Below are 25,963 nucleotides of genomic sequence, written 5' to 3'. Positions count from 1 at the left end.
TGACTCCTGAGCTAAAATTCAGAAATATGATAATGCATTTCTTCAGCAGTTTTAAATTTTGAAAAGACTTTTCACTTAACTCTCTGATTAAATTTTCAGAGTTTATTGGTATGACATGCACAGTATTGCCAAAGCATCAATACAAAGAAACAAACAAACAAACAGGAGACAGCAGCAACAGGAATACAAGATGCCAGGAATTGTATTAAAAAATAACTATTTACTAATACATATTTTGTCAGCAATTTTTTTTTAAGTTTGCGCATATAAACTTTTCTCAGAAAAGATTTAATAATCTGCACTATATGCTGTTTTTTTTTTTTTTTGTTAAATTGATGATTGGTGATGGAAAAAGCAGAATTTTCAGTATTCATTACTCCAGACTCCAGTGTCACATGATCTTCAGAAATCATTCTGATATGCTGATTTGCTGCTCAAGGCAAATTTCTTATTATAATCAATGTTGAAAACAGTTTTGCTACTTAATGTTTTTCCATGAAAACTGCGATGCATTAGGGTAAACGTACCTATTAAGCTCACCAAAATCTACATTGAGTCATTTTTAGTGCACAAGATATTGGTTTCAGTACAAAAAGTTATGTTAAAGTAAAATATTAATCTCTCACACAAATTTTATTTTAAATGACAAAAGCATTTCAATTAAGATATACATCATTAAATGCAAAAAGTCCGGCTGTGCTTAATGGGTACATTTTTTGTATAAGCACACCCCTGTTCCCATTAAGCTCACATCATGTTTTATTAAAATTTTATAAAATTCTATAAAAACCTTTTTTAAAGAGTTAATGGAAAAAGAAAAATGTTTTATTTTGAAGGTACAAAGTCAATCACAAAAAACCAACACTAAAATCAGGCAACAAGGCATTCAATTTGATCAGTTATATATTCATAATGAAGTGTCATTTAAGCAACATTTAGATTTGTCCACATTCAGCGAAGTAACACACATTAAAAAATAAAAACTATTTACAAAGTAGGTAAGTGTATGAAGCCTAGTGTTATAAAAATCTGTTCACGTTTTAAAAGTCATGTACTGTATTCCAGCCTTTAGTTGTTTTTATCCTGGACAGATACGACAGGTTTCTGTTGGCTCCTCCTTTGTACGAACGACATGCCTCTTTCATCTTTGGGCATAAACTATAGTTATGTCTCGATTTTGTCATCTTAAAGCTGTTAAAATAAGTTATTAATCATTTTATAAAGATCAACTTAAAGTGACGACCATCAGTTAATATTTAAAGTCTGTTTATGAAGTATTTACATAGACGTTCAATGTGGAAGAGCTTAAAGAGAGCATACTGAGCTTAATTGGAGCAGCAACAATTTTTAATAAATTTCATGTAATATTTATTAAAATGACAAGATTTTGCTAAATAAATATTCTAGGTCATGTATTGTTCACATATTTTAATATGAACAACTATTATTAACAATCTATGAAATTATACTTTTTCTTATTGATGTCACACTGAAGCTGTGTGATTTTCATAGTAGTGCACCCTTTAAGCTCACCTTACAATAATATGAAATCTTTAAAAAATGACAGCAGTATAAAACCACAGACCAGCAATAAACTGTAAATTTATAGTTATTATGGATGTAAAAGTACAAGCCAGTAATGCCTGTGAAGTAATATGTTAGCGTAGCACGCAGTCTTATACAGCTAGTCAGCTAATGTGTTCTGTAGCATCTGCGATGTGTTGCTAAAACGGTCTTTTGGCTCTAACTAATTATTTCCCACATCCATGTTCCAGGTTATAATATGCAAAAGTCTGAACATTAATCTCTTAATTTTACAATAAGTAGTGAAACTTACCCAAAATAAAGGCTTAAACATCTAAAAAAAAAACGCTAATTTAAGGGGCTCCTCTTTTGGTGAAAGTTTTTAGACAGCTTTCAAAATGGCCGCCAGACAGTGTGAACACATGGAGACTCATATCTCGGTGTACAATGATCTGATTGACTTGAAATTATAGGAGGTATATAGTAACAAACATATCAATTGTTTAAGATATCAAGTAGGAAAATAATTTTTTTTAATTTTATAATCTGAGCTCAAAAATTGGAAGTGTGCTTAATAGGTACGTTTACCCTATTTGTGTATTTATTTATTTTTTGATGAATAGAAAGTTCTGCTAAAAAAGTAAAAGTACTGCTATATGAACAAAAGTGCAAACACTTTAAACAAATAAGGTGCTTTTTTTACAGCAGTATTCCTTTTAGCAGTTCAAATATTTCTTGTAAATCTCAATTTATAACATTAATATAATCAAATCAAATATAAAACCAAAGCTATTTGCCACTGCCGGGCATTAACGTTTTTAGAGAAATTATTAAAGTTTGTTATTGAAAAACAAGTTATGCTCAGAGTCCAGAGCCTCGATCATAACATTATAACGGGCACCTTCCGAGTAAAGACCTGGTAATGTTCGATCGCAGGACCCAATGCAACAGAGTGCGGTGCGGGACAACACTTGATGGGCTAGTGCGGGTGGGTAGAGACTTGTGTGTGCGGGATGCGGGAGAATAAGGGTGTACTCACACTAGGCGATCTTAACTGCGTCCGAGCGCGTTTGACCCCAAAGCCCGATTCATTTGAGTAGTATGATTGCTCCGTGCCACGCTTGGGCGCGGTTCGTTTAGCCGGCCTGGGCGCGGTTGGAAGAGGTGGGCCAGAGTACGGTCCAGTTGGGCTCGGGCGCAGTATGCATGTAGTGTCAACGCTAACCACGCCGGGGCGCTGAACTTACGATACGTGCAGCATGACTACGATAAATGTAAATCTGAATACAGGTGCATCTCAATAAATTAGAATGTCATGGAAAAGTTCATTTATTTCAGTAATTCAACTCAAATTGTGAAACTCGTGTATTAAATAAATTCAATGCACACAGACTGAAGTAGTTTAAGTTCTTATCAAATCTCAACAAATTAGAATATGGTGACATGCCAATCAGCTAATCAACTCAAAACACCTGCAAAGGTTTCCTGAGCCTTCAAAATGGTCTCTCAGTTTGGTTCACTAGGCTACACAATCATGGGGAAGACTGCTGATCTGACAGTTGTCCAGAAGACAATCATTGACACCCTTCACAAGGAGGGTAAGCCACAAACATTCATTGCCAAAGAAGCTGGCTGTTCACAGAGTGCTGTATCCAAGCATGTTAACAGAAAGTTGAGTGGAAGGAAAAAGTGTGGAAGAAAAAAATGCACAACCAACCGAGAGAACCGCAGCCTTGTGAGGACTGTCAAGCAAAATCGATTCAAGAATTTGGGTGAACTTCACAAGGAATGAACTGAAGCTGGGGTCAAGTCATCAAGAGCCACCACACACAGACGTGTCAAGGAATTTGGCTACAGTTGTCGTATTCCTCTTGTTAAGCCACTCCTGAACCACAGACAACGTCAGAGGTGTCTTACCTGGGCTAAGGAGAAGAAGAACTGGACTGTTGCCCAGCGGTCCAAAGTCCTCTTTTTCAGATGAGAGAAAGTTTTGTATTTCATTTGGAAACCAAGGTCCTAGAGTCTGGAGGAAGGGTGGAGAAGCTCATGGCCCAAGTTGCTTGAAGTCCAGTGTTAAGTTTCCACAGTCTGTGATGATTTGGGGTGCAATGTCATCTGCTGGTGTTGGTCCATTGTGTTTTTTGAAAACCGAAGTCACTGCACCTGTTTACAAAGAAATTTTGGAGCACTTCATGCTTCCTTCTGCTGACCAGCTTTTTAAAGATGCTGATTTCATTTCCCAGCAGGATTTGGCACCTGCCCACACTGCCAAAAGCACCAAAAGTTGGTTAAATGACCATGGTGTTGGTGTGCTTGACTGGCCAGCAAACTCACCAGACCTGAACCCCACAGAGAATCTATGGGGTATTGTCAAGAGAAAGATGAGAAACAAGAGACCAAAAAATGCAGATGAGCTGAAGGCCACTGTCAAAGAAACCTGGGCTTCCATACCACCTCAGCAGTGCCACAAACTGATCACCTCCATGCCACGCCGAATTGAGGCAGTAATTAAAGAAAAAGGAGCCCCTACCAAGTATTGAGTACATATACAGTAAATGAACATACTTTCCAGAAGGCCAACAATTCACTAAAAATGTTTTATTTTTATTTTTATTGGTCTTATGAAGTATTCTAATTTGTTGAATTGGTGGGTTTTTGTTAAATGCGAGCCAAAATCATCACAATTAAAAGAACCAAAGACTTAAACTACTTCAGTCTGTGTGCATTGAATTTATTTAATACACGAGTTTCACAATTTGAGTTGAATTACTGAAATAAATGAACTTTTCCACGACATTCTAATTTGAGATGCACCTGTATATGCTTATAAGTCTGAATATATAGAAGTAAATCTGAATATATAGTTATATGTTTGAATATATAGAAGCAAATCTGAATATATAGTTATAAGTCTGAATATATAATTTTACTTAATATATAGATTGTCAGGTTGGATGGAGGCAGACGCACATTTTCAGGTTTCTCCAGAAATATTTGATTGGGTTCAATCCCAGGCTGTGGCTGGGCCACTCAAGGACATTCACAGAGTTGTCTATAAGGCACTCTTGCTGTGTGCTTAGGGTCCTTGTCCTGTTGGAAGGTGAGCCTTCTGCCAGTCTGAGGTTCCGAATGCTCTGGACTGTGTTTTTATTAAGGTTATCTCAATATTTTTGTGCATTGAGCTTTTCTTCTACTCTGACGAGTCCCTCAGTCACTGCCACTGGAAAAACAGCCCCACAGCATGAGGCTGCTACCGCCATACTTTTGGGATGATACTCTGCAGGTGATGAGCGGTGCCTGGTTTCCTTCAAACATTATACTTGGAAGTGAGGTTCGTCAGACCAGAGAATCTTGTTTCTCACAGTCTGAGGGTCCTTTAGGTGGTTTATTTTATTTTTTTGAAAATTACAAGTGGGTTTTCGTGTCTTTTCACTGAGGAGAAGATCGAGTCTGCCAAAAAAGCCCAGATCGGTGGAGTGTTGCTGTGATGTTTGTCCTTTTGTAGGTTTCTCCCATCTGCATATATGATCATGGAGCTCAACTAGAGTGACCATCAGCTTCTTGGTCACCAGTCTAACCAAGGCCCTTTTCCATCAATTGCTCAGTTTTGCCAGGAGGCCAGCTCTAGGAAGAATTCTAGTTGTTCCAAACGTCTTCCATTATGGATAATGGAGGCTACATGATTCTGTGAACCTTCAATGCAGCAGAATTTTTCTGAACTCTTCCCCTGTTTCTGAGCTCTGCAGGCAGTTCTTTTGACCTCAGGGCTTGGTTTTTGCTCTATGCATTTTCAGCTGTTACACCTTTTATTAAGACGTGTGAGCTGTTCCAAATCATACCCATTCAATTGAATTTGCCACATTTGTTAACTTTGCTTGAAGTGTAGTAACATCTACAAGCAATATGAAGGCTTCTAAGCTAAATTTCAACTGTCCCAGATAAGGGTTTGAATAATTATGCAATGGAATCATTTAAGTTTTTTTTTATTTTTAATAAATTAGCAAAGATGCTAAAAAAAAAAAACATTTTTTTTGCTTTGCCATTATGGTGTTTGGAGTGTAGAATGATAAAAAAGTAATTTTAAGCAATTTAACATAAGGCAGCAACATAACAGAAATGGAAGGGTTCTTTTGCAAGGCACTGTGTAGATGTGTATATATATATATATATATATATATATATATATATATATGTGTATATATATATGTGTATATATATATATGTGTGTGTGTGTATATATATATATATATATATATATATATATATATATATATATATAATGTGTGTGTATATATATATATATATATATAATGTGTGTGTATATATATGTATATATATATATATAATGTGTGTGTATATATATATATATAATGTGTGTGTGTGTATATATATGTGTGTGTGTGTGTGTGTGTGTGTATGTGTGTGTGTATGTATGTATATATGTGTGTGTGTGTGTGTGTATGTATATGTGTGTGTGTGTGTATGTATGTATATATATGTGTGTGTGTGTATGTATATGTATGTATGTGTATATATATATGTATGTATGTATGTATGTATATGTATATACATTAGGGGTGGCACGGTACATGTATTCGTCCCGAACTGTCACGATGCAGGCGTCTCGGTTCAGTGCATGAGGCCTTACGACGAATACAGGCAATTCACCCCCAATCCAGAAGGGGGCGGTGGCAGTAATGCAACGCTGTTTGATAACTGCCAGCAGAAGAACAGCGAATGCCATGACTTGTGCACTTGAAAACAAAGCCCACTAGACAGTGACCATGTGCTGATTCTCAACGCGTCTCTCACATAGACTGACAAAGGAGTATACTTTAAAGGCTTGCACACTCAACTGTTTGCGAAATGGAGCATTGTGCTCGTGTATCCTACCTCTCTCATTCGGCACAAATCCAAATATTCTATAATATTTCCATATTTGCGATGTAACGTATCTGAATGCTAAACTATTATTTATTATGTAAATGATAGGCTTTGTACTTCAGTCTCGTTCCAACGGTGACACAGAGGCGCGCGCACTGATGTTTGGCTCACTGTATTTTATTTTGATAAAGTACCAACTGCGCTGTCAAGTTAGCAATGCTGGAACTGATGTGTTTTATGTGTTTTGTGTGTGTGTGTGTGCGCGCTCCGGCGCGATCACTTCAACTGTTTCCTTATACCAGCAGAATCAACTTTAAACACTTATTGTCTTATTAATAATCACTGTATAAAGGTCTGCTTTTATTTGTGTACACTCACAATGAAAACAAAACAGATTTTATATATATAACATGTAATATTTAGTATTTTCACATCTAGATGCAAAAAATTGTAATTTGCACTACTGTCTGTTCAAAATAAATGAAAAGAAACTGAGCATAGTAGATTTTTTTTTTTTCCCTGTTGTACCGAAATCGTATCGAACCGTGACCCCCGAACCGAGATATGTACCGAACCGTGACAACTGTGTACCGTGCCACCCCTAATATACATATATATACAGTATCTCACAGAAGTGAGTACACCCCTCACATTTTTGTAAATATTTTATTATATCTTTTCATGTGAAAACACTGAAGAAATGACACTTTGCTACAATGTAAAATAGTGAGTGTACAGCTTGTATAATTATACATATATACACAGTGGTGTGAAAAAGTGTTGGCCCCCTTCCTAATTTTTTGCATATTTGTCACACTTAAAAGATTCAGATCATCAAACAAATTTTAATATTACACAAAGATAATGCAAGTAAATACAAAATGCAGTTTTTAAATGATGATTTCATTTATTAAGGGAAAAAAGCTGTCCAAACCTACCTGGCCCTACGTGAAAAAGTGCTTGCCCCCTCCTATTAAATCGTGAAAGAACTGTGATTAACCACATTATTTTAGAAAGCTGAGTTAAATTTCACTAGCCAAACCCAGGCATGATTACTGCCAGACCTGTTGAATCAAGAAATCACTTAAATAGAACCTGTCTGACAAAGTGAAGCATGTTTAAAGAGCAACACCTCCTTCCGCAATCTTAAGAAATTCAAAAACAGATGAGAAACAAAATAGTTGACATGTATCAGTCTGGGAAGGGTTATAAAGCCATTTCTAAGGCTTTGGGACTCCAGCAAACCATGGTCAGAGCCATTTTTCACAAATGGAGAAATCTTGGAACAGTGGTGAACCTTCCCAGGAGTTGCCGGCCTACAAAATTACTCCAAGAGCACAAAGACGACTCATCCAGGAGGTCATAAAAGAACCCAGAACAACATCTAAAGAACTGCAGGCCTCACTTGCTTCAATTAAGGTCAGTGTTCATGATTCAACAATAAGAAAGAGACTGGGCAAAAACAGCATCCATGGGAGAATTCCAAGGCAAAAGCCATTGCTGTCCAAAAAGAACACACAGGCTCACATTTGCCAAAAAATATCTTGATTATCCCCAAGACTTTTGGGCAAATATTCTGTGGACTGATGCGACAAAAGTTGAACTTTTTGGAAGGCGTGTGTCCCGTTACATCTGGCGTAAAACCAACACAGCATTTCATAAAAAGACAATGATCCCAAACACACCAGCAAGTCCACCTCTGAATGTCTCAAGAAAAACAAAATTAAGGTTTTGGAGTGGCCAAATCAAAGTCTGGACTTAAATCCAATTGAAATGCAGTGGCATGACCTTTAACAGTCCATTCATGCTCAAACCCTCCAATGTGGCTGAATTAAAACAATTCTGCAAAGAGTGGGCCAAAATTCCTCCACAGCAATGTGAAAGACTCATTGCCAGTTATCACAAACGCTTGATTGCAGTTGTTGCTGCAAAGGGTGGCACAACCAGTTATTAGATTTAGGGGGCAAGCACTTTTTCACACAGGGCCATGTGGGTTTGGATTTAGTTTTCTCTTCATATTAAAAAACTTCATTTAAAAACTGCATGTTGTGTTTACTTGTGTTATCTTTGATTAATATTTAAATTTGTTTGATCTGAAAACATTAAAGTGTGATAAACATTAAAAAAAAAAAAAATCAGGAAGGGGGCCAACACTTTTTCACACCACTTTGTGTGTGTATATGTATATATATATATATATATATATATATATATATATATATATATATATATATATATATATATATATATATATATATATATATATACACACACACAGAGTGCCTTGCGAAAGTATTCATACCCCTTCCATCTTTTTCACATTTATTGGTAGTTTGAACGGTAGTCTATGTTCACTTGTATATAAGTTTTTATTCACTTTTTTTTGCTTTTTTTTTTTTTTTTTTTGCTTTTTCATTTATTGAAGTCAAGCCTCTGTCAGGTTGTTGAATATAAATATTTAAATGTGTAACACAACACTGTAGATCTTTAAGCACTGAAGTGTTACCACCAAACACTGAACATCTATTCGCTTCAGACTTCCTTTCCTCAATAGTCTGCTCTATCTCTGTCTTTTTTCTCTCTAGCAAGCAGTGAAGGAGAACGCAAGGAGAAGAGAGGCGGAGGAGAAGCAGAGGAAAGCGAGGATAGCCAAAGAGAAGGCGGAACGAGAGAAGCAGGAGCGGCAGATGAAGAAGAAGAGACTGCTGGAGGTCAACACAGGTGAGATGTTTATCAGTCACTCACTGAAAGTTTTCATGAGAGTGAGCTTTAGAAAAATCACCTTTGAAGATGGATGAAACAAGTCCCTGCACACGTTTCCTAGGAGCTCGTTTTAAACCAGCAGAAGTGTGTCTTGTTACCATCGCTTATATAATACCACAAACACGCAATAAAAATTCAATTCTGTGACACTGATGATTTTGAGGATGTTGCTTTGTAGTGAGACTGAGTTCTGAATCAGGCCGATCTGCATCTGCACGCTTCCTATAATGTTTACACAGGCTTTTATACACAGCTATCTGAGCGAGCATCAACATCATAATGATACAACGCAATGCATGATGATATTAGAGATGTGATTGGATTACAAACAGGTTCTGTGCACTCATGAGACACACACATGAAATCAGTTTGCTATAATATATGTTTGCCACTCGTACTTGCCTCCTGCTGTTCAAGGAATGTGTGTGAGGATGTACACGCACGCAGCGGGCTCCCAGTGTTCACTGGGATGAGTTTTGTGTCCGTATGAAGGTCTCACGCTGAGTCAATACAGCAGAAGAGCTGCCTGCAGTGTGTTCCGCATGCACTTAATACACACAAAAACACACAAATGATAATATGGAGTGTGGCTCGATGAGAAGTCAGTGAATATAGTGTTGGGTTATGGTAGGATGTGTGGTGGTAATTAGGAGTGGTACAGTGCAGTCCGTTGAGGAACGTTGACATGAGTCACGTGAAAGTGCTTTGAGAGGTAAGCTAAGAACTGAAGTATGAATATTAGGAGTTGCATTTGACATGTTTGCGTGATGGTGGGAGATAACTGATACTTTTTTGTATGTTTAAAAGCATAATCCTCAGTAGAGTTGAATAAGTCAAGGTTTTTTAAAGGACAGCCACTGAAACGCATCTGATTGTCCCTGGGTTTTTTTTTCATTCAGTTTCTCTCTCTCTCTCTTTTTTCTTGTTTAACTCTCTTGAAGGACTGCTGTCCTTCACTTTCATTTAAAACAAATCTCAGTGTTTAAGTCTCTAGAGCAGGTCTCTAATAAACCTTTTTAGGTTAATGTAGATTTCATTAGATGTCTCATGACACGGTCATTCAGAAACGGTGCTTCTGTTTCAACTCTTCCATAAGGGTTTACTGACAACATGTCACTGCTATCTTTGCTCAACAGGGGGCACTACACACTGTCCAGGCAGTCAGTGTCTGACTTATTTATACATTTGGATGAATTCAAGTCAGAGACAGAGTTTCAGCTCTCTGCTTAAATCACTTGCCTCTCTGATTATATCTATTCTTTTTGTCTTATTCTCTCTATTGAACAGTCTTTCCATTGTAATGTTATGCATCTCTGAGCACGAGTCTGTCTGAACTGAAGGTTTAATCTCTGCTTGGGTCCAGTTACACCGCATTCAGCTACCCAGTGCATCAACAGTTTGCATTTTATTTCTTTATTTTGCTTTGTTTGAGATCCCTCTCTTTAATTGTAAACTTTGCTTTAAAGTTTTAATGAAAATTATGGTTTGTTCTTCTAGAGTGGAAATTATAACTTTTGCAGAGATGAGTTCTTGTTTATGTGCATATTACTCATTCCGGTTTTCTTACTGTTGGTCAGATCATTTTTTTTTTTTTTTTTTTTTGTGTTTTCCAATAACAGATTACACATCGTCATTAGGAAAGGCCACTACCAACCCAATTATATCAGCATTACTTCGAGGCCAATTATAGACCTAAAAAAATCCTATTAAAAATAATAATAATAAAAAAAAAAACTAAATAATTAGGCAGCACAGCTGTTTAATTTAATAACAACATAGCAAGATTACTACTAATAATAATAATGTTCAGCATAACAATAATTTCTGAAGGGTCATGTGACACTGCAGACTGGAATAATGATACTGAAAATTCAGTTTTATCACAGGAATAAATTACATTTTAAAATATATTCAAATAGAAAACAGTTATTTTCAATTGCAATAATAGTTCACAACATTAATGTTTTTACTGTTTGTTTACTTTTTTTTTTTTTTTTTTAACATTTATTTATTAACTGATTGATTGATAAAAGCAAAGGTGATTATAAAAGGCTTTTGGTAATTATGAAAGGCTTTTCAAAAAGACAAAAAAAATATTACCCCAAATCTAACCCCGACCCCATTTTGCTGTATTTTTAAAACATTATTTTCCATTTTTCTTCTGTTTATTTGAAAACCTTGCATATTTGTAAGTGAATTTTCTGTACATTTTGAATCAGTTTTGGACAATGGCTATTTTGTGGTAATAATCCAAAATGAAAAATCACAATTTGAAGCCATTTCAGAGCAAATGCATTTCGAGACTGGCTATTGTCAAAACAACTGAATATATATTAAGATGTTGATGTTTTTTTTTAAAGCTGTATTGCCCAGCCTCATTTCTAAAGTGTCCTGTGGGTACTTCCTCCCCTATTTGTGGCCACTCTCTCTATCTCTCTTTTCTCATCCTTTCATCATCAATCAAACACCAGCAGTGTCCTCCTACAAGGACTGACTCCTCCACGCCAGAGTATGCAGGCTCTTGTAGTGTCAGACCAATCTCTTTCTCTTTCTCCTCTCTCTCTGTCTTTCAGCTTGCACTCCAGGATGAGTGGCTGAGCCACAGGTGGAGGAGTGTGTGCTGATTCAGACAGAAAAAGAGAGAGATACATGAGATGGAGAGCGTGTAAATGAGCGAGTTAGTGTATGTGTGTTGAGCAGGCTCTGGCAGCCTCCCAACTGGTCTGAGTGTGTATAAACGTAGCTCTTTCAGGAGGCCTCAGGTGTCTCTTCAGCTAATACTGTGTCCTGTCCAGTCAACCAGTGTGATTGCTCTCTCTCGTTCACAGATGCCGAGCCTCAGAGCAGCCTCTCTTGCCCTGCAGCTCCCCAGCGCGTGCTAATCGGTGTTATCATTAAAATTAGCACGGGATAGACTGGAGCCAAAGAAGTACAGACTTTTTTACTTGGAGCAGGAAAGCTCCTCTTTCTGCAACAGTCAGTTTTTGATCAGGCAGCCATTCAGACGGCTAACTGCTACCTACCACATGTAATTGCATCAGTGTGCCGTTTTCCTGCAGTGTTTTATTGCGGCCCTGTTGTCGTAAACGCCATCACACTTACTCCGAGACTCTGGCCTTTCTCGTCAGTGCAACTTGTGCAGAAAACATAAAATGCACACACCTAGCAGTCCTGTCATTTTTCCCATCTTACTCATTTTATAGCATGCGTTATTCCGATTATTCCTAATTTGCCCTTCAGTATAGTTAGTGTGCGTGTATTCATGAACTCATTGTTTAGTACCCGAGTGGTTGAGTTTATATTGGCTCTCTTAGCAGCATGAAAAACACAGCTACCTATTAGGTTCTAGAATAAATTACACAAAGTGACACTACTGGAGTCTGCCACTGAACACCTTATAATCACTGAAGCTGTTACTGATTGCAGGTATAGATGGTTTCACGCAACTCGTTTTGCAGTTCAGTGCAAGCTCCTGTTATAAACAGCTCTTTACACTGCACAGTATATGGGTGTTTTGTTCCATTTTAAAGGGATAGTTCACCCTTAAATTAAAAAAAAAAAAACAGTCATTAATTACTCGCCCTCATGTCATTCCAAACCTGTGAGACCTTACGTAAGACCGTTCATCTTCAGAACACAAATTAAGATATTTTTTATTAAATCTTTCTGACCCTGCATAGACAGCAATGCAACTGAAACATTGAGCCCAAAAAAGTATTAAAGACATCGTTAAAATAGTCCATGTGACATTCAACCTTAATTTTATGAAGCTATGAGAATACTTGTTGTGTGCAAAGAAAACAAAAACGCCTTTGAGTGATTAAAAAGCATCATTCAGAAGTTCATTGTTGGTGAGACTCTTTGCTTTTCTTTTTATTTATTTTTTTTTTTTTTTTTTTAAATAAGACCGCTCGCCAAAAGCTGCAATTATTTGTTTAAAAAAATACAGTAAAAACAATAATTTTTTGAAATATTATTAAAATGTAAAGTTTTTATATTGTAATATATTTTAAAATGTAATTTATTGAAATGAATTTTCAGCAGCCATTGCTCCAGTCTTCAGTGTCACATGATACTTGAGAAATCTATTTAATATATTGATTTGATTGGATTCTTTGACTAGAAATAGTGAAATTATTTTAATCAGTTTAATGCATCCTTGCAGACTAAATTAAATTTTATATATATATATATATATATATATATATATATATATATAAAATTTAATTTAGTCTGCAAGGATGCATTAAACTGATTAAAATATATATATATATATATATATATATATATATATATATATATATATATATATATATATATATATATATATATATATATATATATATATATATATATATATATATATATATATATATAACGGATCCCAAACTTTTGAACAATACTGTTCAAAATGCTGAGCTGAGAATTTTTATTTTTAGAAAAAAAGACAGAGCTGTCCTGTGATGTATATTTGTGCAGGGAAAAAAAAGAAAAGCTAAGTATTTTTAAAAGTCCATAGGTCCATATGTATCCATAGTTCAATGCAGATTTTAAAATTTTGGACACAATTTGGTGCATTCATGCTTACAGTAAACTGTGATTGGTTACAACTATCATCCATTGCAAAAAGAAATGTTGTGTTGCAAATAGAATATTTAGTTGTTCTAAAAGAAATGTTTTAATGAACACTGTTCCCAAATTGTTAATTGCTCCAGTTATTTTGTGATTAATTGTACAGCCCTAAGTGGCAAGGAAAATACTGGGGGTTTTTTTAGCACTCGTCCTGGCTCAGGTGCAGTAGGAGCTGCAGACAGAGGGGCGACATCAAAGAGCTTCTCAGAGAATGTCGCCTTCAAAGAGAGACCATCCTCTGCTTCCTCTTCCCCCCGTCTGCTTTCTATCACAAATCTCTTTCACACCAATTAGTTTCTAATCATGTTCCTCTTTATCTCTCTTTTCTTTCCTGTGCTCAGAGCTCTGATGTGACACGCGTGTGCTGGCAGCGAGTGTGTGCGTGCAGCTCTTTAACACACGGGGCTGCACTAAGCGCAGTGTGTGTGCACTGCTTTGGAAAAAAGAACAAGCGGCTGGTTTTTATTCAAAAATAATAACAATTCTCCCTCTCTCTCTTTATCTCTCACTCACAGTTTTTGATGATGTCTGTCTCCCGTCTGAAGTTAGACAGCACAAATAGGCTCTTTTGTGTTTCCAGGTTACCGTTGCCACTTCTCCTGTTCGTCTCCACGGAGACTGTCAATTAAAGCACCGTGGTAATCTGAACCGCCCCGGTGAGAAGAGGCGACACTCTGTACGTGTTAGGGTTAGCGTAAGCGGGCCGCTCTTTGGTGGGTGGTAGGATGTGAGACAGAGAGAAAAAATATAATAAATTGGTTTGGCACTGTTAGCAGGAGAGGAAGCTGTGCACTAGTTTCCTCTGAAATGTTATGGAGCCACACACACACTGAGAGAGCGATGATTCAAGACCAGACCGGAGGAGTAGAGGGAACTACATGAACATGTTTTCAGAGAGAGGGGAGGGTCTCTGTGCTTGTGGAAAGCAATAGACCAGACATCTAACAGAATTAGGCCACATATCCATAGACACGGAGCCAACGCAGTCGCCTGTGCACTTCCTAATTCCACCAAGTGCTGTAAAAGCCCAGCGTTCCGGCTACTTTGTCCCAGATATCGGCTTTCCTCCAGGAGGAAGCCACAGGGGGGCTCCCAGCTCCCTGGTGCTCAGAAATGAACTGATGAAACAGACTCTGAAGCCTACAGCCTATGGAAAGGAGTATGTACTTAAACAGACAGATGCGACGAAAGATTAATGAAAGATTTTAAAAGAAATCAAGCCTCACAAAGAGACTAGAATTTAACAGGCCTTCGAAGAATTTCACTCGGCTACAAGCAATTTGTCTCTCCACACCGAATGAAAACACTTCTCGACCGCCACAACCTTTATTATAAAGCTATATGAGCAGGATTTTGGACCAATGAGATTTCTCAGTGGGCAGAGCTATCTAACGCAATGCTAAAGCTGACACAAACTCAGATTTACATTAAGGGAGACCTATTATGCCACTTTTTTCAATATGTAAAATAAGTCACAGGTGTCCACAGAATGTGTCTGAGAAGTTTCAGCTCAAAAGACCCCACAGATCATTTATTATATCGTTTTGATAATGCACACTGTTTTCGTGCATGTCTCTTGAAATTCAAATGAGCTGCTGCTCCCTGCCCCCTTTTCCAGAATAAGGCTGTGCCTTTACAGCTTGTACCTCAGATACTCTGTCAAAAAACATCAGTTTGGTTTTGATTGTCATGTCTATCGTGCTGAAATCATGCGTTTTAAACCATATTAGTTTAAACTTCTGATATACAGTTTTTAAGCGCACACATCTGAAGCATGCGCACAGAAAGAGGCTGTCACATGGCATGTGAGTACTAAACTAAGTTCTCTTTCATGCCTTATTGCGCTTAAACTGTCAAATACAGTTGATGTTAAAAATACATGTGAGTTATAACAGTTGTCTTTGAAGGTAAACAGCTGGGAAAGAAATTGCATGTTTATATTAGATCTGTGTGGCAGCAGCGTAATATACAGTAAATAAATCAATAAATCCACTGCTCTCTTGTCTCCTCTGAGGCTGGGATTCTAAATAGTGTTCTGTGCTTGTCAGTGCAGCCAAAGACAGAACAGTTAGCATGCTTTGCTCGAACTTTTGCCATGGCATTAGAACTGGTACACCGTTGTCGCTTGTGAAAACACAATGGCGGCACCATGGGTGGAAACGTGCAGATTAAGGGGCAGTAATATTATAAGAAGATCCCCTTTCTACATCACAGGGGGAGCGAAATCTGACACGCTCATTTCTTTATTTTTTTCACAAGCTTGCAGAGAAAGGCTTACAAAAAAGGCATACAAAAAAATTAGCTGGGTTGTTCTTTTTCACGTTTTCTGGGTTGATAGATACACCGGGGACCCAATTATAGCACTTAAACACGGAAAAAGTCAGATTTTTGTGATATGTCACCTTTGAAGGGGTTTATTACTTGCTATGCTATTAGTGCATCCCCATGTTTATATATATATATATATATATATATATGTATATGTATGTATATGTGTATATATATATATATATATATATATATATATATATATATATATATATATATATATGTATATGTTATGATATATACTACTTTGTGGGTTTCCTATCAGGTCCAACTACTTGTTTGCAAAGGCTGCATCACATTAGCCAGATGCTTTTTATCCTACGTGATCTCAATGTATGCATGTTGTCAGCTTGTGTGTTCTTTGGAAATCAAACCCATGGTATTGGCAACATTACCGTTCTGCTGGGTTCACAAATCATGAGTTTCTTTAAGATTTCTACGATAGATTGAACCTTCCAGGCTTCAGATTGACTCCAGCTGAGCTTATGATCCAACAATATTCTCTTTATCTTTCACTGACGTTTCTTCCTTTCTTTGAGGATAGTGAAAATATTTGACCTTTATGGTTTAATGATCAGAATATGCACCTGACAAATCAGATTAGCAGGTGGCATTTTGTCAAAGCCATAGCAGACAGACAGCTGAGCAAATGTGCTCTTTGGATCAGTTGAGGGAAATCTGATGTGAAAGATGAGAACAAGAAAAGAGGGTTGATGAAAGATTATAGGGGAGGTAATTGCGGTCTTCATTATTTGTCATCTCTCTTTCACCCTCTTCAGATAAACACGAGAGAGAACGGACGTGAACTGTGATCGCCTCTGTGTACGTCAGAAATGATTGTGCTGTTCTGTCATTATAGCTCATCCCGTGCAGACGCCTGTCCAGCTCCTCGGCACACATTTGTTTGATCTCAGATCTGCAAATATCATGCATTTCTGTGATCTGTTTGAAACATTTCATAAATTTGAGCAGGGCTGAGGTGTAGCTTCTGTTTTAAGGCCAGTTCACATCACACCAACAGAACGTGTCTGTTGCTGTTTGTCTGCTTCTGTTGGTGCGCTGAAAACCGGCTTTTAAAAGACCTTCTATGCCCATAATAGCGTGTGTTCATAAATTGTGATTGTTTAGCGATTAAGAGCAAATGCATCGAAAGGCCTTTCACTTCACTAGCAGCAGTGTTTTAACAGAAGCGTACCGCTTTGACCTCCGTAAGAAAAGTATCACAGATGGCGCCGTGGAAGGGCAGTTTCATAGGTTGCTAGGTAGAAGGAAAATTAAACCATATCAGGACTTTCTTTAATCAAAATCTACTAACTACATTTTTAAAATATATATATATAGAGAGAGAGAGAGAGAGAAAATGTAGTTACTCCTTTATCTAAAATCACAAATATGTAAAACATGCTTAATGTTTCTGAAATGTTTATTGTTCATTTTTAATACATTCATTAAATATGTAATATTCATTTATCTATTTATTTTTATTATCTGTAGATATTTTTATTTAAAAAAACAAATTAATATAGTGGTCATTGCTTATTTTTTTTAATTGATTCATGGAACATAGATGTATACGGTTTTATTTGAGGAACAACTGCCATCTCTCTCTCTCGCTGTCTTTCTCTCCAGTTTGAGTGCTTCTATTCACTCTCTCTTGTATTTATGAAAGAGGGAGAGCGAGAAGAGAGGCAACAGCAATCAAGCCAAACGTCTTTTCCGTTCCTTGCTAAATCACACCATATCCTTCCCTCTCACACCTCCTCTCTCTTCTTCACTCAGCTCTTTATTAAAGCCACCCTCCATCCCTCTCTCCTCCATCAGAGACCCAGCAGGCTACCTCCTATCACTTATCACTCTTTTGGGTTCACTCTCTCTTTCTCTATTTCCCTTAAATCACACCATCTCTGTCCATCTAGCCATCCTTCCTGCATCCTGACTACCTAGTCCTATCTTGTGTGCATGCTAATGTCATTCACTCCAGTCCGTATTCACTCTCATTTCCTTTGACTCGCACTCTCTCTCCTCTCTCGCTCTTCTCGGGAAGAAGTAAATATTCTAAGCATGACCCTTACTTGTAAATTGTGTTGGTTCAAGGCTGCATGTAATTAGTCGGGTCTGATTGAACAGTAGGTGTGCATGTAGGTGTAGCGAAGAGTCTCTCACACACACACACACACACACACACACATACATACACATATGCACAAATGCAGATGGACATTCATCTGCTTTTCCGTGATTACATCTCTTTCCTCAAGCCCCCACTCAATAGCGTGTTGGTAGTCATTATTTCTCCCCTCTCAGTCTTAAGTATTCCTCTCTTGTTTTCTTCCTGCTCTCTTATTAACGGTATTTTCTGTAGTACCGTGTTACCTGCTGGTGCACCTTTGTCTTCACACCTGTCCGTTAGCTCCTGTCTGTCTGTCCATCTGAAAGCTCTGGTTTCTGAAGCATTGCCGTGACAGCTGCAGCAGTCCAGGGTCCTGTGGGTGAAGAGTATGGTGTTGGAACACTGAGATAAGTGATTGACATTCACGCCTCATTTTCTCGTGGTCAGGTTCAGTGCCAGCCACTCGTTCTTGGCCTGGCACTCGGCAGTAAAATAAAAATAAAAAAATAACTCATTTGCTCACTACTCACTCACACACTGTCCGCTATTAGCGGAGACATGAAGGACAACCGAGTTTGTGTTTTTGAATGTATATGTTGACTTGTTTTCATGCACACATGATTTTTGACTCTTTGCTCCCTTCAAAAACAAATTATGATGCAGTCATGCAGCTTGAGGAGAGGTGTGCAAGTACTATTCTAAGTGATTGGTGATTATCTGCTTAGCATATAATATTATATTACACTACCAGTCAAAGGTTTTTGAACAGTAAGATTTTTTTAATGAATTCTCTTCCGCTCACCAAGCTTGCATTTATTTGATACAAAAAAAAAAACAGCAAATACAGTAATATTGTGAAATTTTTACTCTTTAATATATAAGTGTGTGTGTGTGTGTGTGTGTCATACATACATACAGTACATACATACATGCATACATAGAAATTAATACTTTTATATAGCAAGGATTCTTTAAATTGATCAAAAGTGATGATAAAGACGTTTATAATGTTACATAGGATATCTATTTCAGATAAATGCTGTTCTTCTTAACTTTCTTTTCAACAAATAAACCTGAAAAAATTCTACTCACCTGTTTTCAACATAATAATAATACATGTTTTTTTGAGCAGCAAATCAGAATATTAGAATAATTTCTGAATGATCATGTGACTGGAGTAATGATTCTAAAATTTCAGCTTTGAAATCACAGGAATAAATTACATTTTAAAATATATTCAAATAAAAAGCAGTTGTTTTAAATAGTAAAAGTATTCCACAATATTACTGCTTTTGCTGTATTTTGGATCAAATAAATGCAGGCTTGTTTTTTTCTTTAAAAAACATAAAAAATCTTACTGTTCTTTTGACTGGTAGTGTATATATTTTATACTGCAAATTGTTTGCAGTTTTAATAGCTAAATTCACTTTAGCATTAGAAATAAAAACGTTGATTTAAGTTTTACTGTTTTATTTTTTACTATACTAGACAGAATAGTGTATCATTTTACTATCAGCCATTTATAGCGTATAATGATGTTGTTATCAGCCAATATATAAAGTCAACATCTTAGTAAATTTTAGTATCTAATAGACTTGCTTTGAAAAAAAGGGACCAAAGAGATTCAATAATGGGCTCTTTTAGCTTATGCCAGTAAGCAACCACCTAGTAACACCCTAACAACCACTCACAAGAACTTAGAACCAGTTTTGCACATGCACACAGTGTAAAAAATCTGAAACTTAGTTATTTAAAGTTATTTAAAATAATTTTACCATGGCACTATAGACAATATTATTACAGATAAAAACTGAAATATGCTGTTTATATAAATATTCAGTACCTGGGTTGTAGAAGCTCTTCGGTTACACAGATGAAATACAATTGCTCTAATGAGGACACGATTGCTTTATAATTGGTCTCTACCTGTGAATCATTAAAATCACTTGCACATATTCTTGATCAAAAACTCCCACAGTTGTGGGAGCATTATTCAGTCTGTGAATTAAATTATACAGGTGAAAATAATGACTAAAGAGCATATGTAAAAACAAATGCATAATTTGTGAAAAGAGTACATAACAATTGAAAATAATGCAAGTGTTTGGTTGTCCCAATGGGCATTGTTGATTCAGGAGGTGAAAGCTATATCAAACCAGCCAAGCACTGTCTAGACAAGGTTCTTCCACAACATTTTCTGCACAAACAAGCAGGATACTTGTGATGGAAGCTACAGAGGCAAACAAACACTTTGAAGGGGCTACAGAGTTCTGGAGCTGAAGGTTCACCAGACAACATATCAAGAGCCCTGGACAACACTGGCCGATACAGGAGTGTGACACAAAAGAGGACAATGTTCAAAAAGAATGTCGCAGCACTTCTGGAGTTTGACAAAAGGCTTGACACACAGCGCTAGTGCTCATAGGGGGAATGTGGAAAAGGTTCCGTAGGCAGATGAAACCAACATAGAACCCGTTTAGCTTCAAAGTGACGTGTATACTACAAACTTATCACTGGACAAGAATATGCTGTTAAAATCGAAGGAAGAATAGCTGATGCAAAATACAGGAAAATTGTGCAAAATTATGTGTTTCAGTCTGCCAAAAAGTGAGTCTTTTGACAAAACTATGTTTTTTTTAACAAAACAAAGGTCCCAGACACAAGGCCAGAAAAGCTCAAGGCTCAAAAGCATAAAATGTCCTATAATGGCTTTGGCAATTGAGAATAGGTGGCACTGTTTGACAGGTTCAGGTTGTTTAAGTGTCATCTGAGTAACTTTAACAGCCTGGAGCAAATCTGCCTGGAAGAATGGATAAAATTAAGCCAGAACCACAGCGAAGCCAGTATGTACTCAAGGGAAAAGACTTGGCTGTCAAAATAATATTATTATTAATGTATTTTGTGCAAAAATATATTTAAGTAAATCATATTTTTATATGGAAATTATAAGTTTTAATCCTTTGAAAAATTTCTTCATAATATCAAAAGAAGGATTTTTTGTTTTTCTGAAATTGTAATAAAATATATTAAATTTAGCAAGGCACTGAATTTCTTTTGGAGAGTGTGGTGATAATGGTTGGTCTATCATACACACACTTTATCACAGACTCACACTCTTTATGTCTAATTGAAGCTTGGCTAGTAAAGGTCAACAGTTCTGTACTTTCTCTTCGCTTGATAGTTTTCCATTGTTGGTTGGCTGCTCCTTCTGATCTACTGACAACGCTCTGTACAAAAGAGCTATACCTTCTCCTCAATTCACTTTCTCTTGCTTCCACACTCACTCTCTATTTCTCCATCCCTCTCTTACTCAGACAATAGTTGCTGATTGAAAATGGCCTATATTATCCAAGCCTATGACCGAGTCTGCCTGGCTTTTTACAGAGAGCAACACACCCATGACAATGGCACAGTTACACAGATGCTTCAGACAGTCTCTTTTATAAAGCCCCTAATTGTGTGTTTGCTTTTTACATTTTATATTTTAGGTAAACGCTGAGTTACAAATAGAATAGAGGAAGATTTGTTCTATTGAGTGAGTATAGCAAAAAAGGAAACCTTATTTTACATTCAATTGCTTTTTTTCATATATACTGTATTTGTCATACCTAAAAAAGGATTTTTAAAATTATACATATTAGTAAGTTAAATTATAAACTGTAAATTATTAAATCATTTAATTAAAATATATATATTTTTATTATTGTAATTGTTCCATTTTTCTTTTCTATAACAATTATTTAGTGCTGGGCAGCGATTAATCACGATGAATTGCATCTAAAATAAAAGTTTTTGTTTATATAATACAGTATATGTGTGTGTACTGTGTATGTGTTATTTATATATAAAGACACATGCATACAGTATATATTTAGAAAATATATACAGTATATGCATAACTCTACTATAGACTAGACTAGACTAGACTAGCATGTGACTAACTCTCATGAAATAATATCATGATAGTCAGGTTATTCTGTAAATAGTTTTGGTTTATTTCTGAATCAGCCCAGATGATAAGGTGTCACAACCTATAGGTGGAAAAGTGGGCACTTCTGCAGTGTTAGCACACACGCTCACATGCTTTTTGATTTGTTTTGTGTTGTGTGCATGTGTGCACTTGCTGTGTCAGTGTAAAGATTAATATTTGGAGGTTACAGTGTCAAGGCCCGTAATGCTTACCCTCGCTCACCCATCCACGGGTTCAACACACAACAGACGTCCTCTCACACAAGCCTTTTTCTCCAAACCTGCTGAAAAGCACACTTTCCTGCCAAGCTGATTTATTCTCTGTCACTGGATGTGTGTGTGTGTAAAGTTTTGTGTAAGCAGCAGTGTGTGCACATGCGTGATGTGTTTGTGACCTGAGCTGTGTGGTGTGGTGTTCCTCCTGCCTGCCGTGGGTCCCACAGGCCTCCTTGTGTCTCTGGAGTCCCTCTATGTGAAAGCCAGTGGCCTGAGGTTAACTGCCTGCACCACTCAGCTGTTTTTACGATCGGCCCTCCAAACGCTACAAAACACCCGTGGATTTGTGTAAAGGTGCAGAGGAGATGTATAGAGGAGTTTAAGAGCCTGTCTGCCTCTGAAATTGTCCGAGTCGACGCTGTGATATACTGTCCACAGAAGGCCGCTTTAGTGTTTTTTTTTTTTTTCCTTTTTTCTCAGCATTCCTGCAGAGACCCTTAAGGCCGGTTTAAGTGATGCTATGGAATGACCCTCCACATCCTAATGTTTTTCTCTTCTTTCTTCCTTTCTCCTGTAGAGAACGATGAGACCGGTGTGATGGATTGTCTGCTGGAGGCGCTGCAGTCTGGAGCTGCTTTCAGAGACCGCAGGAAAAGAGCACCCAGACCCCGAGGTGAGTCTCCTCACGTCCTTCATCTGTTGAATCTCTTCTCTTTCAGTTCTGTTTTTCTTTCTTTCTTTCTTTCTTTGACTCTTGTTCCAGACAGCTTATTTTTTCCATATCTGTACTATTTTTATGTCTATTTGTTTGTTTATTAGTTAGGAGCTATGTGATAAGTGCAGTAATGTACAGTAAGTCAGCCATCATCACAAAATAAACCCCTAGTATCCTGACAAAGAGTGGAGGGATAACTGCGTATTTTCCCTTATATATACTGTAGTAGCAGCCTAAAGCACCCAGCGGTTGAGAGTCTCTTTCTCCTGCGCAGTGAGGGGCGAGATAAGCTAGAGTGTGTCTTCTGTGCTCTTCATGTTGTGTGTCCTACCCAGCTGAGAGGCTCAGGTTTGTTGACTGCAGACAGCTACAGACAGATGATGGGTGGCATATATCAGTATAGCCTGACCAAAAACTCTAAGTCTGGGTTATTTATGTTTTTGAAAATCTCTCATGCTTACCAAGGCTGCAAAAATATAGAAAAACTGTAATATTATTAAATATTATTACAATTTAAAATAACTGTTTTCTATTTTAATATAGTTTTAAGTGTAATTTATTCCTGCGATGACAAAGCAGAATTTTCAGCAGCCATTACTCCAGTCTTCAGTGTCACATGATTCTAAGATGCTGATTTGGTGCTGAAGTAACATTTACTATTATTATCAGTGTTGAAAACAGTTGTGCTGATTTTTTTTTTTTTTTTCCTCCAGGATTCTTTGATGAATAGAATATTAAAAAAACAGCATTTATTTGAAATAGAAGTATTTTGTAACATTAAAGTGTCTTTACTGTCTTGCTGATCCATATAATACGTCTTTGCTGAATACAAATATAAATTCCTTATATACAAGTAATCTACTTACCCCACACTTTTAAACAGAATTATGAATGTACTGTCCAACTTATATCATCTTCTTTTTTAGTGATAGTTGTTCATGAGTCACTTGTTGCTCCTGAATGGTTAAACTGCCCGCTGTTCTTCAGAAAAATCCTTCAGGTCCCACAAATTCTTTGGTTTTCCAGCATCTTTTGTGTGTTTGAACCTTTCCAACAATGACTGTATGATTTTGAGACCCATCTTTTTACACTGAGGTCTCATGGAACTATTACAAAAGGTTCAAATGCTGACTGATGCTCCAGAAGGAAGACCTGAATGATTTTTTTGAAGAACATCGGGCATTTTAACTGTTCAGGACAAACAAGGGACTCATGAACAACTATCACAAAAAAACAAAACAAAAAAAAAAAAACATCTGTGGATCTTCCTGGTAATAACAGAGTATTAAGAATCCAAGCGTATGTAAACTTTTGAACGTTGTTCATTTTTTTTTCAATTACATTGTACATTGTTACTACATTTTTATTTATATATATTTTTTGTTATTTATTTATTTATTTGTGAACTATATGTAAACATCTTTTATGTGAAATCTTATTCAGGTCGTTACTAAATAAGAAATAACATGCATTTTTGTATGATCCCTCTTGTTTTGGTAAAATAATGAACATTGTAAATGTAAATTTTTGACCACAACTATATAGTCTGTAAATGCACAATTTACAGTCTGTAGCTCCTTTTAAAAATCTTTTCTATAGAAATCAGTACAGAATCAACCCCCTACTATGAGCGCACTTGCTCTGGCATTACATGAGCCAGTGGAGTATAATGCAGCTGACCACCTTCAATAGAAATCAGGAGAGCCCAACAACTGACCGGTAAAATCAGAAAGACCTGTTAAACGCTAAATCTAAGAAATCTAAACTTTTTTTTTTTTTAAGCATGTCATGCCTTTCCTCACAAAATCTAATGTATGGAGACCGCAAGTGTGTTTATGTGTGAGAGCAGCTCTCACTCTGTCTTGTCCCGTGTCCTGATTTCCACAGATGAATCAACACAAGTGCTCAATCCGAGTCCACAAAGACCTGTTCTGAAAGACTGCAACCACGGTAAAATCAAGAGTTAAAAAAGAGAGAGAAATAGCATTTCTCTCCTCTATTTGCTTTCCTTTTTCTCTCTTCGCTATTAACTGCATTATTATTGCTCACTAATCCTGATCTACCAGCCCTGTGTCCTGAATTTCTTTTCTGTTTGGGTTAATGTCTGCGTTGCCCTGTCTCAATCATGTGTCACTCTTTTTATTGATTTTTTTTCCAGTTTCGTATACACACTAATGGTCAATAGTAGGTCCAGATATGGCCAATTACTTATTTGAATGTCTCATAACAGTCCCTCAAGGCCTCTCCTATCAAAAGGAACCGTTTCTTAAGCTGCTGGTCATAATCACGACAGGTGTTATAATGTGATATGGGTTCAGCAAAAGCTTCAGACTGCTACTGACCGTAGATATTCCTTCTCCACTGAAACAATGTTGGTGTTGTTACTCGGCTTGCAGATACTATGGGCTAGTGTGTATCCACTGCCTTGAGAGCCAAACAATGATTTAACTGGCTGTTATTTTATAAACTGCCCACAAACAAACAGTGCATCATGGTGAAATGGTGCAGCAGTGACATTTTTTATGACGTATCTGTAGCCGCTTCCAGTGTAAATAACTTCTGATTCTTATAGGATGTTTTCGTGGTCTAGATTTGGTTTAGCTAATAGATTTCTGGCCACTGATGTCAACAGTTCTTGGTTCAAGACCTGATATTCTGATCAGTGTGGAGCCATTTTTTTTCTATTCTTTTTTTAAATATAAATGCACAGAATATAATGTGCACTGGCTGCTGCGGCAAAAAAAGATTGCTACAGTGTCTAATTTCCTCTTGTGTCCTTATTGCATGAATCAGTATTTTCTGTCTGCTTGCACATACATTGT

The 25,963-nt window shown here is 36.8% G+C and overlaps 1 protein-coding gene across 4 annotated transcripts in view; it reads left to right on the top strand.

Moving 5' to 3' along the window:
* diaph3 (diaphanous-related formin 3) overlaps positions 1–25,963 on the top strand; it is a 412,973-nt gene that overhangs the window by 285,551 nt on the left and 101,459 nt on the right. For 3 of the 4 annotated variants that reach the window (XM_058790775.1, XM_058790772.1, XM_058790774.1), the window contains 3 exons: positions 8,994–9,129; positions 23,004–23,099; positions 25,029–25,091. In XM_058790775.1, the coding sequence (XP_058646758.1) occupies positions 8,994–9,129; positions 23,004–23,099; positions 25,029–25,091 (295 nt within the window). The remainder of the gene's footprint in view (positions 1–8,993; positions 9,130–23,003; positions 23,100–25,028; positions 25,092–25,963) is intronic. The other variant, XM_058790773.1, reaches the window with a different exon arrangement.

Source organism: Onychostoma macrolepis, chromosome 11, assembly GCF_012432095.1.
Source record: "Onychostoma macrolepis isolate SWU-2019 chromosome 11, ASM1243209v1, whole genome shotgun sequence".
NCBI classification, from domain to species: domain Eukaryota; kingdom Metazoa; phylum Chordata; class Actinopteri; order Cypriniformes; family Cyprinidae; genus Onychostoma; species Onychostoma macrolepis.
The sequence above is the reverse complement of the archived record's forward strand: the minus strand, read 5'-3'. Positions and strand labels throughout refer to the sequence as shown.